The sequence below is a fragment of the Hypanus sabinus genome, chromosome 7, assembly GCF_030144855.1.
Source record: "Hypanus sabinus isolate sHypSab1 chromosome 7, sHypSab1.hap1, whole genome shotgun sequence".
Taxonomy (NCBI): Eukaryota; Metazoa; Chordata; class Chondrichthyes; order Myliobatiformes; family Dasyatidae; genus Hypanus; species Hypanus sabinus.
In genome coordinates, this window is record NC_082712.1 from 61,053,702 (window position 1) to 61,078,830 (window position 25,129).

The following is a 25,129-nucleotide window of genomic DNA, read 5'->3' on the forward strand; positions in this document are numbered from 1 at the left end:
GAGGTTTATGTTCTCCTGGTTTCTCCAACCTTAAGTCCATAATCAATTCCTTGGAATTACTGACATTGAGTACAAAGTTGATGTGAGACTATTCAACCAGTCAAAGTCTCTCCTGTACATCTCATCATCATCTAGGATTCTGACACAACTGTTGTTGGTATTGGTGAATTTATAGATGGCACTTGAGCTGTGCCTAGCCTCACAGTGTGTCAAGAATCCAGCTGCAGAGGGCGGTTTGGTGGCCCTGGGTTTGAAGCTGGTTCACTAGTCGTGAGGGAATAATGGTGTTGAATATTGAGCTGCAATCAATGAGCAGCAGTCTAACGTAGGTATTGACACTGTCCAAGTGATCCAAGGCCAAGCTGAGAGCCAGCGACATTACATCTGCTGTAGACCTGCTGTGGCAGTTGGCAAATTGTAGCGGGTCCAGGTCTTTGCTCAGGCAGGAGTTAATTCTAACCAAGCACTTCATCACATAATATGTGAGTGCTCCAGGGCCACAGTTGATGAGGGAGCTCACCCTGTTCTTCTTGGTCACTTGTACGACTGATGCCCTTTTGAAGCAGGAGGGAGCCTCCAACTGCAACAGTGAGAGGTTGAAGATGTCCTTAAACACCCCAGGCAGCTGGTTGGCACAGGTTTTCAGTGCTCTGCCAGGTACACCATTGGGTTCACCCTCTTGAAAGATGCTTTGACATTCTCCTCCATGCAGAGATCACAAGATCTGTGCACATACCCAAAGTGCAAAAGAAAAAGCAAACTCACACATTGCAGAAAATTAGTTGTGGTTCAAACACCAGAGAATAAAGTTGCTATTGCTCCTGCAGTAGGTTCTCTCAGGAAATGATGACTAAACCTTGTAAATAGGTCAGCCAGGCTTTACTTTGTACATCAAAGAATCAAAACTGTAATTCCATCAATCATGAACCCACCATATTTATGCTTTAGAAATACTTCCACCCACCCTGCAAAAGCAATTACCTGATCAAATAGGAAAGTAAAGAATCGATTTCAATCGCAAATTCCACACCACATTGTCAGATCAGCTGTACTATCCCATTCTGCATTCGGTAGGGAAGGAGTCTATTTACTGCATGGGGTTAATATCTTTGTGCACCCCACCATGCCCAGTCATGTGTTGACATCCTGAACTACCATGCCATGTCTTACTTTCTGAGGTCACCCGTTCATATTTTCACTATTTGTTACCGCAGATCGGCTCTTCAGATGGGCCAAAGTGGGGCAGAGGGTATCTCCTCATCTGCGCCCTACTTATAACACATTTGCTTTACCAAAGTTAGTAAGCAGTTCGGCCAAAATTCCCACATAAAAGTTTGGCACTGAAGGAAAGGTCAAAAACTGGTATTTTTTCCAGAATTTTGGAGTGAAAGCACATCAAATTGCTGAATCTGCTGAATTTTTACAAGTCCGTTTAAAATACATATTTGAATTACTTTAAATCAAACCATGAGTATGGAAACCAAGAAGGACAGCAAAATAAATATTTTACAATACCAATAATACACATTTTTTTAAAAAATAGGACTGAGGTGAAGGGGTAGAACCCACTGGTACCTTACTTTTACCCATGAGATGCTAAATGCTAATGAATTTGTTTCAAATTACATTATTTAAATCTCTATCAAAAGATAACCTTTATTGATAAAATAAAGCAGCTGGTTGAAACTTAGTCTGTGAACAAAACAGAGCATATAAAAAGGGAAATGGACTTTTTTATATTAAAAATACTTCAAGCATTGATTTTCATATTGTACAGAATTGATATCACAGTCCAGCAGATAACAAACCTCTATTAAGTTGGCTCTCACCTTCAGAGTATAATCCTTCTCTGGAGTTTTGATTTCAAAGGTTCCTTCCTCAGCTTCCAGACAAAAATTGAAGGCGGCATTTGATAAATCCATGCTGCCTAATGGAGTGCTATCATGGGCAGTTCGGAAATAATACAGAAGGCATTTCCTTGGCTCATACACAAACCAACGGGTCTTGCAGCCTTTGAGTGGTCCTTTGCCTCCCAGCTTGTTGAGGTATCCACATAACTTTCTGGATTGTGCCTGTCCCTCGTTCAGAGATTTCAAATAGTTTGACAAGTCCTCCGCTTCATTTGTTTCATCATACACATTATCACTTTCTTTCTCAACAGGTGAGTTTTCTGGTAATGTTAACACCTCCAATTTGCTGGCACTTCCCACTTGTAATTCATCTGCCATCCTGCAATCACAGGTCTACAATGAAAATACTATTCACTCTGCAAACACTGTATATATCTACATACAAAGCACCAGGCAATAGATATCATTTCTAAAGCACTACTTAAAAACATTTCCTTTATACATTTGTATTATGCAGTTTGCCATAGTCTGTTTGCCACCTGAGAGAGATGCTATGAAAATGCCAGTCTCTCTTCTTAAACAGAAGTTCGAGGGTTGAAGTCTCATTCCAGAACATGGGAGCGTTTCGGTACTGAGAGAAAAGGGGACTACCATTAGAGGTGTTTCAGAGATGAAATGTTAAATTTGTTTCCCATTCTCCCTTACAGGTGGCCAAAAAAAAAACGACGATATAATGCCAAAGGTTAAGGGGAGCTCTCGCCGCCTTGAGTTATCCTCGACCAGCGTAACGAAGCATTATACGGGCACGTTGCTGCGCAAAACATGCCACGCACTGCAACACTCATTAATAGTAAAGCGCTTTGGGACGATCTGAGTAACATACGCAATTTTTTTTAATTACAAGATTGATTTAACAGAATACAGATGCATAGCTTAACACATCTAAAAAGCTTCAACATTCCATTCACGCCATTCCATTTGGGTCGGTACATCTCACTCACTTTGACAGATTCCTTATTAGATTAAAAGCTTTTTAAACTCATGAACACCATTAACATTTACTTCCACTGATCGGCCTTACCTGTATTCGAACTGTACGCTGGCAAAAATCAGTCAGGCATTTAGCAATTTCCTTCTCTCCACGCCCGGGAAAGTCAGTAACAGCCAACCGCCAGGATTGACGTTGATTCCGAGCATACCAGTGCAAGTTTGGCTCGGGGTTTTAGATGTGGTGGAGTATAATGAAGAATCGACTTCCTTAAACAGCTGCTGTCTTTATCTTTTTCCAACACTAGAACAGCAGACGCGCACACGCACTGCTGAAGACTTGACTTAGACCGTGGCAAGCAACATTCCAAGTTTGCATCGCATTTCCGCGAAAGAGGCAATTGGCTGATAATGCGGAAATTATTATCAAAGGTTGAACCAATCTGGCCGCAATTACCGCGCAATTTAACTTGTTACATAACAGTTGCGAAATTTTGCACATTATCCCTGCAAAAAAAATATAAACAAGTTCAAACCAAACTTCAGCATATTTATCACAATCACTGGAAAATGCGCAGATGATGGAAATCCAAAGCAACACCCACAAAATGTCCCTTCAGCATTTTGTGCGTGTGTTGCTTCGGTATCTTTATTCCGTATGCGTATGATGTCAGAATCTAACAATGTTGGAAACACAATCCAGTGGTTTTCATTAAGGTCCGTGCACTTGGGATAGAAACTGCAGTGTATCCACAAAGGGGATAGATGGGCCAAAAGGGTGACGCCAGATACTTATGGTGTGGTTCTCCCTCCTACAAGCCGCGGGAGACCTTGGGGAATGATTCCATTGGAAGTTTGGGAAATGAGATAGTTGGATCTTAGGAGAGAGGACGGCTGGAGGGGAACAGGGGAGAGGGAGCAAAAAGCCTACAAAAAGTGCTCAATCCATCACGGGTAAAGCCCTCCCCACATTGAACACATCTACAGCTGTCAAGGGAAAAGTGCATCTCTCATTCAGGATCCTCGCCATCCAGGTTGTGCTCCCTTCTCACTGTTGACATCAGGAAGAAGGTACAGGAGCCTTAAAACCTGCACCAGCAGGTTCACCCCTCAATCATCAGGCTCTTGAACCAGAGAGGATAACTTCACTCAACCCATCACTGAAATGTTCCCACCATCTATGAATTCACTTTCAAGGTCTCTTCATCTCATGTTCTCCATATTTAATGCACATTTATTATTAGGATTATTTCCTTTTTCCTCTTTCTTTTTGCATTTGCACAGTTTGTTGTTTTTTTGGCATATTGGTTGTTGCCCATTCTGTTGGGTGTGGTCTTTCATTGATTCTATTGTATTTCCTGTATTTATTGTGATTACTCATGAGAAAATGAATTTCAGGGTTATATATGGTGACGTATACAGTATGTACTTTGATAATAAATTTACTTACAACTTCAATATTGTTGAAATCCACCAATTCCCACGGCTGCCTTGACAATACCTTTCCCACTCCGTCTCCAGTAAAAATGTCATTTCCTTTTCTCAGTTCCTTCTTCTCTGCCACATCTGTTCCCAAGTTGCATCTTTCCCTGTCAATACTTCAGCAGTATCCTTCTTCTTCAAAGAACGGGGATTCCCTTCCTCTTTCCTCCAAGCTCACCCCATCTTCCCGCCACCTTAAAAGGGATAGAGATCCTCTTGTCCACACGTACCAGCCCTGAGCCTCTGCATCCAACACATAATTCCCCACAAACTCCACCATCTTCAATAGGTTCCTATCACCAAACGCATCTTTATCTCCCCCCCCCCCACAACTCTCCACTTTGTGCAGGGATCGCTTCCTCCACGATTCCCTTGTTCATTTGTCCCTCCTGGCCTTATCCATACAAGTGCAAGTGGCAGAAGTGCTACACCAGCCCATTTACCTCCACTCAGAGCCCCAAACATTTCTTCTGGATGAGGCAACACTTCATCTGCAAATCTGTTGGGGTAGTCGCCTGTATCTGGAGCATAGATTGGAGGAGCACCATCACTCCATCCCTAAAATCAGAATTTCCCAGTGGCCAACCAAGTAATTCCCATCCCCATTCCTGTTCTGGCGTATCAGTCCATGGCCTCCTCTTCTGCCAGGAGGATGCCACTCTCAGTTTGGAGGAGCAACACCTCTCATTCTGTCTAAGAAGCCTCCAACCTGAAGGCATGAACATCGATTTCTGCAACTACAGTAATTTTCTCCTCTCCCCTCCCCCTTTACTTCAACTCCCCACTCTGGCCTCTTACCTCTTCTCTTCACCTGCCTATCACCTCCCCCTGTACCCCCTCCCACTACCCTTTCTCATGGTGCACCCTCCTCTACTATGAGATTCCTTCTTCTCCAGCTTTTGCTTCTTCCACATCACCTCCCAGCTTCTTACTTCACTCCCCTCTCCCACACACCTGGCTTCAACAATCACCTTCTTGCTTGTCCTCCTTCCTCTCCCCCCCCCCCCCCAATTTTATTTTGGCATCTCCTCCCCCCCAAGTTCCAATGAAGCGTCTCAACCTCATTTCCGTAAATGCTGCCTGACCCGTTGAGTTTTGTGCGTGTTGCTGTTTTAAACGATCCCTTGACACTATTTCAAAGGAGATCAGTGGAATTTTTCCTGATCACCTGTTGAACATTTACCACTTAGTAAAACTAAGGTGCAGAAATGAGAATTATTTTTATACTTCTATTTGCGGGATCTCGCTACGCTCAAATTAGCTGCCACATTTCCTACAGCAGTAATTTCAAAAGTGGTTCATTAACTTAAGGTACTTAGAAAGGAGATGCAGAACTACAAAGTCTTTTGATGGTGTAGTTGTCGAGTTTGCATGAGATGTAAGACAAAAATAGTTTGTGCAAAGTACAATTGACAAAATAGGATTGCTGTTTGCATGAACAGTGTAATTTATTTTAACGAGATTTAAGGCACAACAAACCACTAAATGTTAATTTAAGGAAACACTAGTCTACCAGCATAGGAAATGCTCTTCTACTTTTTTAAAGCAATGAACCCCTTTTTTACTGAGCGTCTCTAGAGATGCGGCTTCTTAACCGCTCGCCAACAGCCACTGGACTCAGCGGTGAGAAATTCACCTTTCTCAAACTCCGTACGTCTACGGTCGATATGACTTGTGTCCCACAAAACGCTAGAGGTGCGATTTCTCGCCTACTCAAACCCCGATCTGTGTGAATACTGTGTCACTTACTACCCCCATGTAAGTATCTGTCAGCAAGAAATAACAGACATACTGCATACAATTATGAAGAAAGTATATTTACAGAAGTCGGCTTTATCGAACCGTTAGTAGGAAAAAGAAAAGGGGAAAAAAAGGACCCATTACAGTTAACCCAGTCCAAATGTGTACATAAATTGGAGCTCGTCTTGAAGCTGTCTATAACTCACGCGATGGACTCAGGGTCTGCGTGAAAGCGCACACCACCTTCCGAAGGTCATTCGAAACCCCCACACGAGTACTGGTCCATCCTCCTCGAAGCCATTCATCTACACAAAGCACCTTGTGCAACAGGGACGGCATCCTCAGCCATCTTCCCTCCTGCCTTCTCCCAACTCCCACCAACAGAGACCTCGACCCACACCAGCCTCCGTCACCTAAAACCTCTTTGTCCCGCGCTCTCTCGACCCTTCCACTATCCTCATTGGCTGACAAAACATTCCTAAATTGAGCAACATAGCTCTTTTTCTTTAGTTCAAACCCAAGCAGGTCGAGAACAACAGACTGCTCTTTCAGAATTGCCTTGAAAATCCAGCCAGCCACCTTCTCCCATCCCCATCTTATTATTCTGGTGTCGTCTCCATTCCTTCCTAGTCCTGAAGAAGGGAGGGTCTCGGCCTGAAACATTGGCTGTTTATTCCTTTCTATACATGCTACCTGACCTGCTGAGCTCCTCCAGTTTTTTGTGTGTGCTGCTTTGGATTTCTGCTGTATTGTCTTCCTGTTGTTCTTAATCTCCAGCAGTTTTAATTTAGCATGTAGTCGGCTACGCACAAACTGAAAGTGGAACAGGAAAAACATCAACAGTTTCTAACATAGAAGCTTCAGGCAGCATAATAATAATGCTGAGCTTTACTGTTAAAAAGAAATGCAACTATATCCTGCTACTATGGAGAAAAGACACACAAGAACATAAGGAAATAGACGCAGGAGCAAGCAACCTGGGCTCTTAAGCCATTCAACATGATTATGGCTGATCAGTGCTCTCCTCAAATCCTCTTCTGTACTCATTTCCCATAGCTATCAAATCCTCAATCTTTAAAATATTTATCTATATCCACCTTAAATGATCTGCCTCTACCATCTTTGGAGGCAGAGGTGCAGTTGCAGTATTCTGTTTTAGACTATTTAAGGAAGAATATACAGTACTTGGATTGCAGGCAGTGCAAAGAAGGTTCACAGGCTTGATCTCTGTGGTGAAAGATTTCATGTATGAAGAAATATTATGCATTCGTTCTTCCACTCAGTGGAATTTACATAAATGTGAGAGGTGGTATTATTGAAGCCTACACGATTCTGCAGAGGACGGATGAGGTGGATGGCAAAAGGAAGAGTGTACTGTTGGTAGAACTGCTTTCTCACAGCTCCAGTAAGTCTAACCTTGGGTGCTCTCTGTGTGGAGTTCATGTGTTATCCCTGTAACTGTGAGGGTTTCCTTCAGGTGCTCCAATTTCCTCCCACATTCCTAAGATATGTTGGCTGGTAAGCCAAATGGCTGCAGCAAATTTCTACAAACATGTGGATGAGCAGCAAAATCTGTAGAGAAGTGGGGACAATAGGATTAAGGCTGGATTAGTAGAAATGTGTACTTGGTTCTCAGTACAGATTTCATGGGCTGAAGGGTTTATCAAAGTTCAAAGTAAATTTTATTACCAAAGTGCATATATGTCACCATATACAACCCTGAGATTCATTTTCTTGTGGGAATACTCAACAATTCTATAGAATAGTAACTATAACAGAATCAATGAATGCCCACCCAACTGGGGCCTTCAACCAGAGTGCAGAAGACAACAAATTGTGCAAATGCAAAGAGACAATAATATAAATAATTAACATGAGATGAGGAATCTTTGAAAGTGAGTCCATTGTTTGTGAGAACATTTCAATGATGGTGCAATGGAAGTTAAATGAAGTTTTCCCCTTTGTCCAAGATCTTGATGGTTGAGGGGTGGTAACTTTTCCTAAACCTGGTGGGGTGAGTCCTAAGGCTCTTGTACCTTCTTCCTAATGGCAACACATTGTATTACTCAATAACTATGATGTTTCCACTGGTTGGCACAGCTTCAGAATAAGGGGTTGTTCATTACCATAAAGATCAGAAGACTTTCTCCAAGAAAAAGGATCTGACTCTTCAAAGGTGGAACCGTTTAATAAATTTAAGGTGAAGACTGTCAGATATTTGACTTAGAAGTCATGAGGTATGAGGACAGAATGACAAAGTGGTGTTGAGTGGAGGCTGTGAACTACCACCAGTTTCATCCTGTTGTTATAATTCTCTTGAATGGACCTCTTATTCTATAAAGACGAACTTGTGATCTCCCAATCTACCTAGTCATTGCTCTTGCATATTATTTGTCTACCTACACAGAATTCTCTCTGCGATTCTCTCTGTTACTATTTCCCCTTTGTTCTACCCCCATGTTCGCCATGAACTAGAAGGGCCAAAGGACTTGTTTCTGTGCTGTGCAGCACTTCACTATGACTATGTATTGCTGTATGGGTGGCATTTCACAGTATCTCGGTATATGTGGCAATATTAAACCAATTATTAAACAACGCATCTCAAGCAACCGCTGCCCCGCCTGCAGCAGAGTATTGGCTTCAGAAACCGGGTCAGAGCGTGAAGCAGACCGAGCTGGAACCCCGAGGAACCCCTTGTCCGAGAGGAATGACCAGCGAGTCCTCCGGGCGCCAGGGGGCGCTGGACGGCCGCTCAGAGGTCAGAGGTCAGGCGACTCACGTGTGGCGGAGGGCCGGTGGCGGAGCGGACGAGGTGTGCGTAGATGGCTGTTGTTGGCAGCGGGAGGACGGGAGGGATGAGGTGGGATGGCTGAGGGGAGAGCTGTCGGTCTGTGCATGTCGGTGCCGTCTGGTTTCAGGGCCTGGAATCGTGCGCGGTGGGTGGACAGCAGACCTCCACCCCTCTCCGGCCCTGGATCGCCCCTGTGTCCCCCTCCCGACCGTGGATCTCCTCCACTCTCCCCTCCCCCACTTTCTAGCCCTAAATACCCCCTCACACACACAGTTCCACACAGCTTTACTCGCCCTCCTTATAACTATTTATGTTCCTCCATCCGATCAGCCTACTTCTGCGGCACTGGTTGTCCTTGTCGCGGTTCTGTTCCTCCTCCAAGTACCAAAGCGCCGTTCCAGTCACTTGAGCGCTCCCCCCCCCCCCCAAATATAATCATCGTCCTCCCTCTCCTCCGGCAACAAGCTGCATCAGTATCATTCCCTGATACTCAGCCAACCCGGAGACAGTTCGTTCAGGGAGGCTGGAAGGGGCAGTTTAAAATTGAGCTGCTGATTTAGGACAGCTATAGAAGCAGCGCCAAGTCATCTTGCACAAATTTAAGCTCTTGAGTCGGCCTGCGTATTTCATTTCACTCTCATCTGCCCAAGGTGTTGCCTTCCGTGTCCCTGAGTCCGTTCAAAAGTGTCAGCAGGCATGTAGGTTATCAAGTGGCCCGTATGATGTTTACGTCAGTGAGATATAACACCACACCTGCAGCAAGAAGGAGGTGTTCCTCTTCCTTAATGTGTTTTATCTACCAAGTATATATTCCTTATGACAAGCACAAGCCCATGAATTGGCCGTGGCAAGATCCTAAACTACAGTCCATGAGAGTTGACTCAGATTCATTGGGAAATTTTCATTCAGAAATTGATAAATGCTTGAAGAGAAAGTTTGCTGTGCTTTGGGAAAATGGGATACACTTTGGTCAGTTTTGGACAGAAAACACACAAATGGCCCCTGTGCTACTGAATTCTTTATTTTAAAAAATTCAGCCAAAGTTGGCCATTTGTTCTATAATGCCTGTGCTGCTTCTTTAATAGTTGTGCTGCTTGCTTAGATATGATTCTGGTTTGTTTGATCACTGGATAGTGATTGCATTGATCAATTAACATTTTTCCTTGTTTGTTTTGTGACACCTTCATAGCATCTGCTATGCGTAATCTGAAATTACTGCAAAGCCTGCACTGCAGCAAATGGCAGTGCTTGGGAGTCCCTCAGTGTCTGACCATTCGTACGGATACTGGAATAGTGCTGGTGGGATCGAACGTGGGAATCACTGAACTTGATCCACATACGGAGCAGGTATTATAAGTTTTAATGCTTATAGATTCTAGTTCAGCAATTCACTCTCTTAATACCCATTCTTAATGGAAAAAGGCATTTTTACAAACATGTACACCTGTTTCTCAGATCCAGGCATATCTTCAATAGGTACGTTAATGAATGATGTTAATTTAGTTATTTATAGCCCAACAAGTTAATAATAAGCAATGTTGGCAATAATAAGGAAATCTGAAACCTGTTTTTTATGGTCTTGCATTTATAAACTGCATTTCATAACCTCAGGACTTTTTAACCCATGATTATGGCTGAACTATAGTCACTGTTTTATCATGGGCTGTACAATAGCCAGCTTCCATAATAATCTCTCCCAAACAGCTGCAAGATATAGAACTAGATTGTCTTGTTTTCCAGTGATGTTTACATGATAAATTTTTGTCACAATGAGTCATTCTTTAAAGAGTGCAATAATCTTTGGCACTGGTCTGAGAGGATGTGCAGGGCTTTGGTTTAATATTTCGTCTAAAATATTAGTTCCAACAATGCAAAATTCCATTGGTACAGAATTGGATTAAATGTTAAGGTTTGAAATGGGAATCAAACCACCCCCCCCCCCCACCAATATAAGGTGTTACTTCTGAACCAGATCTGAATGAACTTAAAAGATGTTTTCTTATTATTGGACACATCCGAAAAAAGACAACTGTCTCAGCTGTGGCTCAGTGGTTATATTCTTACATGAATCAATGAATTTCAGGTTCCAGTCCTATTTTAGAGCTTAATGACCATCTCTCCTACAATCTCGGTTGATAATCTAATAATAAAGTATTGGAGGTGCCACATTCATGTGAAATTTAATTTTAATAAGATGTTTTTCCTGCTTTCCTAACCTAGCTTAGGTTTTGCTAAATATGAAGTTTCCAATAGTAAAGAAATAAACTGCATTATGATTTCTTAGCACTACTTTGAAGGAGTTCTCCCTGATGTCTTGAGAATATTTATCCCTCATTAGCTCTAAAAAAAAAATCTAGCACTTATCACATTGCTTATTGTGGAATCTTGATCTGTACTGATTGATTATGATGCTTCCGATAGTACAGTTTATAAGTACGGTGGATTCTGGTTAATTGGCCTGACAGTTAATGGAGGCAGCTGCTTATTTGGGCCAAATCTTAAAGAACAAAAATTAATTGAGAAAATAGCCAGAATTCCCTTCATTTATTTGGGACTCTGACACTCAATTAGGGCAGGAGAGGTTGCCAAGTGGTCTCTAACTAACAAGTCAAGTCAAGTCACTTTTTAATTGTCATTTTGACCTTAACTGCTGGTACAGTACACAGTAAAAACGAGAACATTTTTCAGGACCATGGTGCTACATAAAACAGTGCAAAAACTAGACTGAACTATGTAAAAACAACACAGAAAAAAGCTACACTAGACTACAGACCTACCCAGGACTGCATAAAGTGCACAAAACAGTGCAGGCATTAAATAAATAATAAACAAGACAATAAGCGCAGTAGAGAGCAGTAAATTGGTGTCAGTCCAGGCTCTGAGTATTGAGGAGTCTGATGGCTTGGGGGAAAATCTGTTACATAGTCTGGTCATGAGATCCCGAATGCTTAGGTGCCTTTTCTCAGACGGCAAGAGGGAGAAGAGTTTGTATGAGGGGTGCGCTGGGTCCTTCATAATGCTGTTTGCTTTGCGGATGCAGTGTGTATTGTAAATGTCAGTATTGGTGGGAGGAGAGACCCCGATGATCTTCTCAGCTGATCTCACTATCCGCTGCAGGGTCTTGTGATCTGAAATGGTACAATTTCTGAAACGGGCAGTGATGCAGCTGCTCAGGATGCTCTCAATACAACCCCTGTAGAATGTGATGAGGATGGGGGGGGTGGGAGATGGACTTTCCTCAGCCTTCGCAGAAAGTAGAGACGCTGCTGGGCTTTCTTTGCTATGGAGCTGGTGTTGAGGGACCAAGTGAGATTCTCCGCCAGACGAACACCGAGAAATTTGGTGCTCTTAACAATCTCCACTGTGGAGCTGTCGATGTTCAGCGGGGAGTGGTCGCTCCATGCCCTTCTAAAGTCAACAACCATCTCTTTTGTTCACATTCAGAGACGGGATGTTGGCTGACATCAGACACATGAACTTTGTGGTCGTTAGACACTGCACACTGCTTGGAGTGAACAGTGTTTAAATAGCATTAGTTGCATGTGTTTGTGTTAAAAACGAGTGATCTTTGTCACTGATAGTTGGCAAGAAATAAGCAGCAAGACAAGTCAGAACTGCTGCTCACTGCAGTTTCAAGCATTTAGGCTGCGATTGAAAATGAAATTATTTCACTACTTCAAGTTAAAAACTGTGAAGAATGCAGAGTTATCAACAGTCATCTTGAATGTTACAGTGAAAATGGAGATTTGTAGGATGAAATCGTCAAATGGATTATATAAGGCTGCATCGTGAAACAGTCATGAGTTATCAGCTCTAGCGTCTGTTGATTTTGTTCAGTTACAGCTAATCAAATGGAGGAGCATAATCCTCCGTTGATTATTAGGAAGTAATACACATTTTTATAGTATAGTAGTAGGATTGATAGGGTTCTAATTTATTCTGTATTTCATTTAGATACATAATTTGTTACTCAGTTTGTCTTTTTTTAAATGCCTTTTTAACTATTTCCATGACATTCTCTAATTGGGACAGCTGCTTAATTGGGCCAGAATGTATCTGGTCCCCATGTGTCCCAATTAACCAGAATCCACTGTATTTATAAAGTGTAATGTGAGCAGAAAAATAGCACGTGGAGTTGAAAGTGGCCAAATGTGAGATGTACATTGGGAGATCAAACGTAAAAGGATAGTACATTGTTAATGGCAAGACCCTCAACATTGTTGATGCATAGAGGGATCTTAGGGTCCAAGTGCATAGCTCCCTGAAAGTGGCTGCACAGATTGATGCAGTTGTAAAGAAGATGTCTGACATGCTTATTGTTATTAGTCCAGGTATTGAGTTCAAGAATCTGTAAGTTAATGTTGCAGCTTTAAAAAACTCTAGTTCAACCTCATCTGGAATATTGCATTCAATTATTGTTGCCAAATTATCAGAAGGATACAGAGAGAGAGCAGAAGAGGTTTATCAAGACGCTGCCTGAATTAGTTCAAAGTTCACAGTAAATTTATTATCAAAGTACAACTCTGAGATTCATTTTCTTGCAGGCATACTCAGTAAATCCAAGAAGCATACGATAGTCAATGAAAGACCGCATCCAACACAACTGACAAATAACCAATGTGCAAAAGACAACAAACTATGCAAATGCAAAACGAAACAAAATAGTAGATAAATAAACAATAAATATCGAGAACATGAGATAAAGAATCCATAAAGTGAGTCCATTGATTGTGGAACAATTCAGTGAAGGGGTTAGTGGAGTTGAGTTGAGTGAATCCTTTGGTTCAACAGCCTGATGGTTGAGGGGTAATAACTGTTCCTGAACCTGGTGGGTAGAGGAGAAGCTGGAAAAAGTAGGTTGATTTCTCTGAACTGGCGGAGGCTGAAAGGTTAGAGACTTGTAAGATTATGAGAGGCATAGATAGAGCAGACAGCCATTATCTTTCAGAGTTGAAATGTCATAGTAGAGGGCACTGAGGGATAAGTTCCAATAGGATGCACAGGGCTAGATTTTTACAGTGAGGTTGGTAGATGCCTGGATTGCATTGCTGGGGGTGGCAGTGGAAGAAGCAAATATGATTTGCATTTAGGAGGCTCGTAAGTAGGCCAATGAATGTGCAGAAAGTGGAGAGATATGGAGATTGTAGAGGGAAGGAACTAGTTTAATTAGTCCTGAAGAATGGTATCGACCCGAAACATCGACTGTTTATTAATTTTCATAGATGCTGTGAGTTCCTCCAGCATTTTGGACGTGTTGTTTTGGATTTCCAGCATCTGCTGACTTCCTCATGTTTATAGTTTAATTAGGTGTTCAGTTACTAGTTTAATGAATTAGGCACAACATTGTGTGCCAAAGGACCTGTTCTTGTGCTATATTCTATTGCTCTTAGTTGTGGCATAAATAATGCTGCAGAAGAGAAAACCATTTTGCTTAAACTGGAAAACAATCGGCATTTATTGAGATACCTATTATGGATATTGGCAAATTATGTACATACAACCAATAGCCTTTAGCGCACTAAGCTTTTGAGGTGCAGCAAATGTTTAGTTTTTGGACTTTGTGTTATGTTTATTGGTACTTCTTCCTTGCCGCATTTTTTTTTGGTCTCCAAATTATAGTGATGTCAGTTTTTAATCGTTTGGGGTAATGTGACAATACTGAATGGAAGGGTGATTATATTTGGCCATTACACATGCTGGCAGGTACACAATCTCTAGAAAATGAATATTAGAATTTCTCACTTAGGAAACTAAAGGGGTTTCTCTGCTGTGGGCATGGAGCTTTCCATTCTGATTTATATTAAATCAGAAATAGCACTCCATTTTGATGAATAAGGACTCCTGCAAAAGAGGAACATCTGCTGCCCTTGTGTCTAGTTTATAGATTTCACAACATGGTGTTTAAACATAAAAACATAGAAAATAGGTGCAGGAGTAGACCATTCGGCCCTTCGAGCCTGCACCGCCATTCAGTATGATCATGGCTGATCATCCAACTTAGAACCCTGTACCTGCTTTCTCTCAATACCCCCGATCCCTTTAGCCCCAAGGGCCATATCTAACTTCCTCTTAAATATGGCCAATGAACCGGCCTCAACTGTTTCCTGTGGCAGAGAATTCCACAGATCCACCACTCTCTGTGTGAAGAAGTTTTTCCTCATCTCGGTCCTGAAAGGCTTCCCCTTTATTCTTAATCTGTGACCCCTCGTTCTGGACTTCTCCACTATCAGAAACAATCTTCCTGCATCTAGCCTGTCTAATCCCTTTAGAATTTTATATGTTTCTATAAGATCCCCCCTCAATCTTTTAAATTCCAGTGAGTATAAGCCTAGTCGATCCAGTCTTTCTTCATATGAAAGTCCTGCCATCCCAGGAATCAATCTGGTGAACCTTCTTTGTACTCCCTCTATGGCAAGAATGTCTTTCCTCAGATTAGGGGACCAAAACTGCATACAATACTCTAGGTGCGGTCTCACCAAGGCCTTGTACAACTGCAGTAGAACCTCCCTGCTCCTGTACTCAAATCCTTTTGCTATGAATGCCTTTTTCCTTTTTGCCTTTTTGCCTTTTTCACCGCCTGCTGTACCTGCGTGCCCACCTTCAATGACTGGTGTACAATGACACCCAGGTCTCATTGCACCTCCCCTTTTCCTATTCGGTCACCATTCAGATAATAATCTGTTTTCCTGTTCTTGCAACCAACGTGGACAACCTCACATTTATCCACATTAAATTGCATCTGCCATGAATTTGCCCACTCACCTAACCTATCCAAGTCACCCTGCATCCTCTTAGCATCCTCCTTACAGCTAACACTGCCGCCCAGCTTCGTGTCATCCGCAAACTTGGAGATGCTGCATTTAATTCCCTCGTCTAAATCATTAATATATATTGTAAACAACTGGGGTCCCAGCACTGAGCCTTGCAGTACCCCACTAGTCACTGCCTGCCATTCTGAAAAGGTCCCGTTTACTCCCACTCTTTGCTACCTGTCTGCCAACCAATTCTCTATCCACATCAATACCATACCCCCAATACCGTGTGCTTTAAGTTTGCACACTAATCTCCTGTGTGGGACCTTGTCAAAAGCCTTTTGAAAATCTAAATATACCACATCCACTGGCTCTCCCCATCCACTCTACTAGTTACATCGTCAAAAAATTCTATAAGATTCGTCAGACATGATTTTCCTTTCACAAATCCGTGCTGACTTTGTCCGATGATTTCACCTGTTTCCAAATGTGCTGTTATCACATCTTTGATAACAGATTCTAGCATTTTCCCCACCACCGATGTCAGACTAATCGGTCTATAATTCCCTGGTTTCTCTGTCCTTCCTTTTTTAAAAAGTGGGGTTACATTAGCCACCCTCCAATCCTCAGGAACTAATCCAGGATCTAAGGAGTTTTGAAAAATTATCACTATTGCATCCACTATTTCTTGGGCTACTTCCTTATGCACTCTGGGATGCAGACCATCTGCCCCTGGGGATTTATCTGCCTTTAATCCCTTCAATTTACCTAACACCACTTCCCTACTAACATGTATTTCCCTCAGTTCCTCCATCTCACTAGACCCTCGGTCCCTTATTATTTCCGGAAGATTATTTATGTCCTCCTTAGTGAAGACAGAACCAAAGTAGTCATTCAATTGGTCTGCCATGTCTTTGTTCCCTATGATCAATTCACCTGTTTCTGACTGTAAAGGACCTACATTTGTCTTGACCAATCTTTTTCTTTTCACGTATCTATAAAAGCTTTTACAGTCAGTTTTTATGTTCCCTGCCAGCTTTCTCACATAATCTTTTTTCCCTTTCCTAATTAAGCCCTTTGTCCTCCTCCGCTGGTCTCTGAATTCCTCCCAGTCCTCAGGTGTGCCGCTTTTTTTTGCTAATTTATATGTTTCTTCTTTGGACTTGATACCATCCCTAATTTCCCTTGTCAGCCATGGGTGCACTACCTTCCCTGGTTTATTCTTTTGCCAAACTGGGATGAACAATTGTTGTAGTTCATCCATGCGATCTTTAAATGCTTGCCATTGCATATCCACCGTCAACCCTTTAAGTATCATTTGCCAGTCTATCTTAGCTAATTCACGTCTCATACCTTCAAAGTTACCCTTTTTTAAGTTCAGAATGTTTGTTTCTAAATTAACTATGTCACTCTCCATCTTAATGAAGAATTCCACCATATTATGGTCACTCTTACCCAAGGGGCTTCGCATGACAAGATTGCTAACTAACCCTTCCTCATTGCTCAATACCCAATCTAGAATGGCCTGCTCTGTAGTTGGTTCCTCGACATGTTGGTTCAGAAAACCATCCCGCATACATTCCAAGAAATCCTCTTCCTCAGCACCCTTAGCAATTTGGTTCACCCAATCTTTATGTAGATTGAAGTCACCCATTATAACTACTGTTCCTTTATTGCACGCATTTCTAATTTCCTGTTTAATGCCATCCCCAACCTCACTACTACTGATAGGGGGCCTGTACACAACTCCCACCAGCGTTTTCTGCCCCTTAGTGTTTTGCAACTCTAGCCATATCGATTCCACATCCTCCAGGCTAATGTCCTTCCTTTGTATTGCATTAATCTCCTCTCTAACCAGCAATACTACCCCACCTCCTTTTCTTTCCTGTCTATCCCTCTTGAATATTGAATATCCCTGGATGTTGAGCTCCCATCCTTGGTCACCCTGGAGCTATGTCTCTGTGATCCCAAGTATATCATATTCATTAATAACTATCTGCACATTAATTTCATTCACCTTGTTAGGAATGCTCCTCGCATTGACACACAAAGCCTTCAGGCTTGTTTTTACAACACTCTTAGCCCTTATACAATTATGTTAAAAAGTGGCTCTTTTTGCTTTTTGCCCTGGATTTGCCTGCCTGCCACTTTTACTTTTCACCTTACTACTTTTTGCTTCTACCCTCATTTTAGACCCCTCTGTCTCTCTGCACTTGTTCCCATCCCCCTGCCACATTAGTTTAAAGCCTCCTGAACAGCAGTAGCAAACGCTCCCCGTAGGACATTGGTTCCAGTCCAGCCCAGGTGCAGACCGTCCTGTTTATACTGGTCCCACCTCCCCCAGAAGTGGTTCCAATGCCCCAGAAATTTGAATCCCTCCCTCTTGCACCATTTTTCAAGACACGTATTCATCTGAAATATCCTCCTATTTCTACTCTGACTAGCACGTGGCACTGGTAGTAATCCAGAAATTATTACCTTTGTGGTCCTACTTTTTAGTTTATCTCCTAACTCCCTAAATTCACCTTGTAGGACCTCATCCCATTTTTTACCTATATCGTTGGTACTTATGTGCACCACAACCACTGGCTATTCACCCTCCCAGTCCAGAATGTCCTGCAGCCGCTCAGAGACATCCTTGACCCTTGCACCAGGGAGGCAACATACCATCCTGGAGTCTCGTTTGCGGCTGCAGAAACGCCTATCGAACCCCCTATCACTATAGCTCTCCCACTCCTTTTCCTTCCCTCCTGTGCTGCAGAGCCACCCACGGTGGAATGAATTCGGCTGCTGCTGCCTTCCCCTGATGAGACATCTCCCCCAACAGTATCCAAAACAGTATATCTGTTTAGGAGGGAGATGACCTCAGGGGACTCCTGCACTACCTGCCTACTGCTACGCTGTCTAGTGGCCACCTCTTCCCTTTCTGCCTTTGTAGCCTTCACCTGTGGTGTGGCCAACTCACTGAACGTGCTATTCATGACTTTCTCTGCCTCGCGGATGCTCCAGTATGAATCCAATTGCAGCTCCAGGCGCTCAATGCGGTCTGCCAGAAGCTGCAGTTGGACACACTTCCTCCACACATAGTTGTCAGGGACACTGGAAGTTTGGCTCCCAGTAGCTGAACCATTTTAATCCAGTTTACCTTTGGCAAGGTTATTCACTGATTCTTGTTTGTTGTTCTTCTTCAGGTGGTCAACAAGGTGTCTTTGGTTGAAGAAGCGTATCTCCCTGAAGATGGCTCTGGGTGTATTGTTGGTATTGAGGATCTACCAGATCAGGAATTGGTGTGCATTGCCACTGCATCTGGAGATGTTATACTTTATACTCCAAGCACAAATCAGGTAAAACCTGAAGTATGATATTCTTGATATCATACATATGATATTCTTGCAGGGGGTAATAGTGTTCCTTTGGCATGTACTGTACTTACTAAATGCATTTTTTTGCATACACTCAGATAACTCATTCTCATTAGTCAATTACATCCTATGAGGAATTTTATTGTAATTGGGGGGCAAAAACTGCTTCCTCAGCAGGAAACAAATAGCACAGGACATTTCCTTGCATTTCATACGTGTTTTCAGTGTACAACTTGCTTCAGCCAAGCAGTACCAGACAAAATTTGACAATGAGCCAAAGTAAGATTAGTAAGGGTGAATTAGGATGCTTAATGGTTTTAAATAGCACCCCAGAGGAGGAGAGAAGAGTGAAAAGAATTGATGATGAGTGAAATAGTTTCAATATTAAGGAGTGGATATCACATTAGTGGATGAAAATGTAAGATGCGTGCAAAGTCAGAATTAGCAGATGTAAGCATACCAGAAGATAATAGGTTTGAGGAGATTAGAAATATGGGAACAGGCAAGTGTGGGTGTATTCTAAGATGAGAGCACACAAGATGATAATGAAAGTCTGTGAACTTCAGGAAATTGGAAGAGAATGACAAGTTTTGAGCTTATAATCAATGAGTCCTGTAACAAGAGGTTAGCTTGTGATGCTCCTGATTTTGGATTAGTGTGGATCTTATGAGGAGAAACATAAGGAATACAGATGTTGCTTGCACATATTAATAAAACTGTTTTTCCTTAATATTGAGTTTCTGTAAATTTTTCTAGCTGGAATGCGTTGGCAGTGTCGACAGCGGACTAAGTGGGATGAGCTGGAGTCCAGACCAGGAATTGGTTGTACTTACCACACGTATGTGCAGGTCAATTTTTAAAAAATTAATGTTTAATAAAGAGCAGGCAATCTCCCTTGCTATCGTACTTGGTCAATATATGTCTTCCTAAGCCCATTTGTAGAAGCTGAACAATGCAATAACTTTGTAAAATATAGCAAAATGTTCTATTAAGCAACAAGAGATAATTAAGCAGAATTTGATTCCCAATTATGTTTTCTATTGGGGCATGCATCCCAAAGCTTAGTCAAAGCAATAGCTTTTAGCGGTGATGGAAGAGTACTGAGAATTAGAAATGAGTGAGAGACCACCACTTGAACAGTATTGGTACCTTAGACATTGCAAGGCTGTGAAAGGAATGGTGACAGGATCAAAGTCAGTCAAATTTATTGTTAAATTCACAAGTATGTATGCAAAGAGTCAAAGAAAACTACTTGCAACAGCTTTACAGGCATGTAGCATCATATATGCATCTTTCATAAACACCATATAAATTTATCATTAGTTTTCACTAGAAAACACAATTAGAACAAAAAAAAATTGGGGTATAATGGTCATAGTGTTGCTAAACTATAGTAATTAGCAATATGTCAATTTGTTTAAGCATCGAATTGTTGAAGGGGATTGTTCTTAAACCTGATGGTGTGGGACTTCAGGTATCTATACTTCCTGCCATGTGCCATGAGAAATATGCAGTGAACACACAGACACAAAAGGCTTCACCTGTCCTGATTTAGTGGCACAGAGTGGTGGCAAAGTTTGAAGACGCTAATTTCTCAAAGAAGATGCATAAATGATAGAATATACCAATTCATTTGTTTTATGAGTTGTTTTGGTAGCTAACAATCCTAATTTTAAAAAACAACAATGTATTGGATAAGCTAATGAAATTAAAGACAGGAACCAGAACCCAGTGGCCAATTTTCAACAGTTTTATTGGAAGTGGTTGCAGTGATTATAAACACATAATTCTATTATAGTGCCAGTGACCCATGTTTGATTCCACCACTTTCTATAAGGAGTTTGTATGTTCTGTCCGTGACCACGTGTGTTTCCTCCAAGGGCTCCAGCTTCCTTCAGCGTTCCAAAGACATATGGCTAGTTGGTCACCTGAGTGTAATTGAACAACATGGTTTGTTCATCCAGAAGAGCCTGTTATAGAGTTGTATCTATAAACAAATCAAACATAATTGGTTGAAGTTTTTGGAGCTCACCAAATTGCAGGAAAGTTCCAGTAGATTGGAAAATGACAAGCATGAAGCCCTTATTCAAGACAAGAGGGAGTAAAAAAGTGAGAAGCTGCAGGCAGTTATTTTAACATCTCCACAACTTCCACCATCTTTGACGGGTTCCTACTACCAAACTCATTACTACCCCACAATTCGCCTTTTTCTGCAGGGATCACTGTCTCTATGATACTGTTTGTCCCTCCCCACTCATCTCCTCCCTGGCACTGGCCCTGGAAGTGGGACAAGTGTTACACCTGCCGATTCACCTCATCCCTCACCTCCATTCAGGGCTCCTTCGCGGTGAGGCAACACTTGGCCTGCAAGTCTGTTGAAGTCATCTACTGTATCCGGTGCTCCTGATGTGGCCTCCTCAACCTCTGTGAGACCTGATGGAGACTGGGGAACTGCTTTGTGAGCACCTTCGCTCTGTCTGCAACAAGCACTATTTCCTGAAGGCCAATTATTTTAATTCCCATCCCCACTCTTGTTCTGACCTGTTGGGCCATGGCCTTCTCTTCTGCCACGATGATGACGTTCTCAGGTTGGAGGAGCAACACCTTGTATTCAAAACAAGAGAAAATCTGCAGGTGCTAGGAATCTAAGCAACACACACAAAAGGCTGGAGGAACTCGGCAGGTCAGACAACATCTATGGAAAAGAGTACAGTTGATGTTTCAGGTCGAGACCCTTCATTAGAAACTCATATTCCATTTGGGTAGCCTCTAGCCTGATGTCCTGAACGTCGATTTCTCTAACTTTAGTTAATTCTCCCATATTCCCTCCTCTTCCTTTCCCCATTCTGGCTTCCTTCTTGCCTCTTTTCTTCCCCTCACCTGCCAATCACCGCCCTCTGATACCCTTCCTCCTCTTTTCTCCCATGGTCCACTCTCCTATCAAATTACTACTTCTGCCCTTTACCTTTTCCACCTATTACCTCCTTGCTTCTCACTTCATCCCTCCACCCCACCCACCTACCTTTCCATTCACCTATCACCTTCTAATTTCTTTGATTTCCTAATCTTCTTCCACCATTCTGTCTTCTTCCTTCCTTTCCAGTCCTGATAAAGGGTCTTGGCTCAAAACATTAACTGTTTATTCCTTTCCATACGTGCCGCCTGAACTACTGAGTTCCTCCAGCATTTTATGTGTTTCCTTGACATCTGTTGTTGAGAAAATGCTGGGTTCTACAATCAAGAAAGAGCTAGTCATTGAGAGAAGCTCAATGCAAGCAAACCAAGTTAGTCTGGTTTTTTAACAAAGTTGACGGATGACTTTGAGATATGACATGCAGAATCAGAATAAGTTGAATAGTTTCAATCTGGAACGACACTTGTCACAAGATCTGTCCTTGGCAGTTAGTTATTTACTATTTTAATGACTTGGAGGAGGGGCCAGCATGCAAGATATTTTATACTTCATTACTTTATTGTCGCCAAACAATTGATACTAGAGCGTACAATCATCACAGCAATATTTGATTCTGCGCTTCATGCTCCCTGGAGTACAAATCAATAGTAAATATAATAAAAATTTAAATTATAAATCATAAATAGAAAAGGGAAAGTACGGTAGTGCAAGTCAGGTCCAGATATTTGGAAGGTATGACCCAGATCCGGGTCAGGATCCGTTCAGCAGTCTTATCACAGTTGGAAAGAAGCTGTTCCCAAATCTGGCCGTATGAGTCTTCAAGCTCCTGAACCTTCTCTCAGAGGGAAGGGGGACAAAAAGTGTGTTGGCTGGGTGGGCCATGTCGTTGATTATCCTGGCAGCACTGCTCCGACAGCATGCAGTGTAAAGTGAGTCCAAGGACAGAAGATTGGTTTATGTGATGTGCTGGGCTGTGTTCACGATCTTCTGCAGCTTCTTCTGATCTTGGACAGGACAACTTCCATACCAGGTTGTGATGGACCCTAGAAGAATGCTTTCTACGGTGCATCTATAAAAATTAGTGACAGTTTTAGGGGACAAGCCAAATTTTATTCAGCTTTCTCAGGAAGTAAGGGCACTGGTGGTCCTTCTTGGCAGTGGACTCTGCTTGGTTAGACCAAGTCAGGTCATTTGTGATATTGACCCCGAGGAACTTAAAGCTTTTGACCTGTTCCACCTGCGCACCACCGATGTAGATGGGGTCGTGTGGTCCACTACTCTTTCTGAAGTCAACAACCAATTCTTTTGTCTTGCTGACGTTGCAGGATAGGTTATTTTCTTCGCACCATGCCACCAGGTTCTCGATTTCCTCTCTGTACTCAGACTCATCATTACCTGAGATACGGCCTACAATTGTGGTGTCATCATCAAATTTATATATTGAGTTTGATGGAAACTTGGCTACACAATCATGAGTGTACAGTGAGTACAGCAGGGGGCTGAGTACACAGCCATGTGGGGCACCGGTGCTCAGAGTGATTGTAGAGGAGAGCTTGTCCCCTATTTTTACAGCCTGGGTCCTCTGTGAGGAAGCTGAAGATCCAGCTGCAGATCTGAGTGCCAAGACCCAGGTTCCAGAGCTTAGAAATCAGTTTATTTGGAATGATGGTATTAAAGGCAGAGCTGTAGTCGATGAAAAGGAGCCTTACATATGCGTCTTTATTCTCCAGGTGTTCTAAGGAGGAATGTAGTGCCAGAGAGATGGCATCTGCCGTTGACCTGTTGCTCTGGTAGGCAAATTGCAAAGCGTCGAGGTTGACCGGTAGGCTATGGTTGATTTGTGCCATAACCAATCGCTCGAAGCACTTCATAGCAATTGATGTCAGAGCCACAGGTTGATAGTCATTCAGGCATGCCACCTTACTCTTCTTCGGTACCAGGATTATCATTGCCTTCTCAAATCATGAAGGGATCTTAGACTGAAGCAGGAAGCAGTTAAGGATGTCAGCAAACACTCCAGCTAGCTCACTTGCACAGGGCCGGAGAACCCGTCCCAGGACGCCATCTGGGCCCATCGCCTTCCTTGGATTTATCTTCAGGAAGGCCCTTCTAACATCCTCCTCGGTGACAATGAATCTCGATGCCACCAGGTCCAGTTCATCCGGAGGGGGTGGTATGCTCCTCTTCTGTTTGAATCTTGCGTAGAATACGTTAAGTTTGTCAGGAAGAGAAGCACTACAGTTATTGATATTCCCAGCCTTTCCTTTGTGCCCAGTGATCTCATTTAGACCCTGCCATTGTCTACTGGCATCCCTCTGGTTAGCCTGGGCTTCCAACTTGGCACGATATTGCCTCTTGGCATGCTCACTGGCTTTCCAGAGTTCACGCCTGGATTCCGTGTAGCGACTGGTATCCCTGAACCTAAAAACCGCAGCTCTAGCCTTCAAAAGGGACTGGACCTCATAATTCATCCAAGGTTTCTGGTTCGGGAATACCCAGATCGTCTTGTGAGACACACAGTCCTCTGTGCCTTTCCAGATAAAGTTCGTGACAGCTGAGGCAAGGTTAGCTGCCGAGTCCTTGAATACTAACCAGTCCACCGATTCAAAGCTGTCATGGAGGACTTCATCCATTTCCTCTGTCCAACGTGACACCACTTGACACCGTGACCTCCTGCTTCAGTTTCTGTTTGTAAGCCGGGAGGAGGAATATGGCCTGATGGTCCAATTTTCCGAAATGTGGTCGTGGAACGGAACGGTAGGCATACTTCACTGCTGTGTAGCAGTGGTCAAGTATATTCAGGCCTCTAGTAGAGCAGGAGACATGTTGATATAACTTTGGCAGCACCTTTCTGAGGTTGGCCTGGTTAAGTCCCCAGCTGTAATGAGCAAAGCCTCCGGATACCTGGTCTCAAGTTCACTGATATTTGCATACAGTGTATTCACAGCACACACCACGTCTGCCTGGGGGGGAATGTAGACCACTGTCAGTATGACCGAGGTGAATTCCTGTGGCAGATAATAGGGACAACACTTCACCGACAGATGTTCCAGGTCCGGGCTGCAGGAACTTGTCAATGCCACTGTGTCCGAGCACCACGTAGTGTTGATCAGTAGGCAGACACCACCCCCCGTCATCTTGCCCGAAGATGCTGTGCGGTCCATCCGATGGATCGAAAATCTCTCTGGTCGGATGGCACAGTCGGGGGTGGCAGGGGAGAGCCAGATCTCGGTGAAACTGAATACACAGCA

At 42.9% G+C, this 25,129-nt stretch overlaps 2 protein-coding genes across 3 annotated transcripts in view; one reads left to right on the forward strand and one right to left on the reverse strand.

Annotated features, from left to right (window-relative positions):
* tbc1d2 (TBC1 domain family, member 2) overlaps window positions 1–9,254 on the reverse strand; it is a 69,099-nt gene extending 59,845 nt beyond the window's left edge. Inside the window, exons 1-3 of the mRNA XM_059974773.1 lie at window positions 9,186–9,254; window positions 2,932–3,344; window positions 1,830–2,229 (exon numbers count right to left, since the gene is read on the reverse strand). Coding sequence (XP_059830756.1) covers window positions 1,830–2,228 — 399 coding nt within the window. The 5' untranslated portion in view covers window position 2,229; window positions 2,932–3,344; window positions 9,186–9,254. The remainder of the gene's footprint in view (window positions 1–1,829; window positions 2,230–2,931; window positions 3,345–9,185) is intronic.
* Window positions 8,677–25,129, forward strand: part of elp1 (elongator acetyltransferase complex subunit 1) — a 91,532-nt gene continuing 75,079 nt past the window's right edge. Inside the window, exons 1-4 of one of the 2 annotated variants that reach the window (XM_059974769.1) lie at window positions 8,677–8,871; window positions 10,040–10,197; window positions 18,794–18,946; window positions 19,721–19,802. In XM_059974769.1, the coding sequence (XP_059830752.1) occupies window positions 10,048–10,197; window positions 18,794–18,946; window positions 19,721–19,802 (385 nt within the window). In that variant the 5' untranslated portion in view covers window positions 8,677–8,871; window positions 10,040–10,047. Of the gene's footprint in view, window positions 8,920–10,039; window positions 10,198–18,793; window positions 18,947–19,720; window positions 19,803–25,129 lie in introns of both variants that reach the window. The other variant, XM_059974770.1, reaches the window with a different exon arrangement.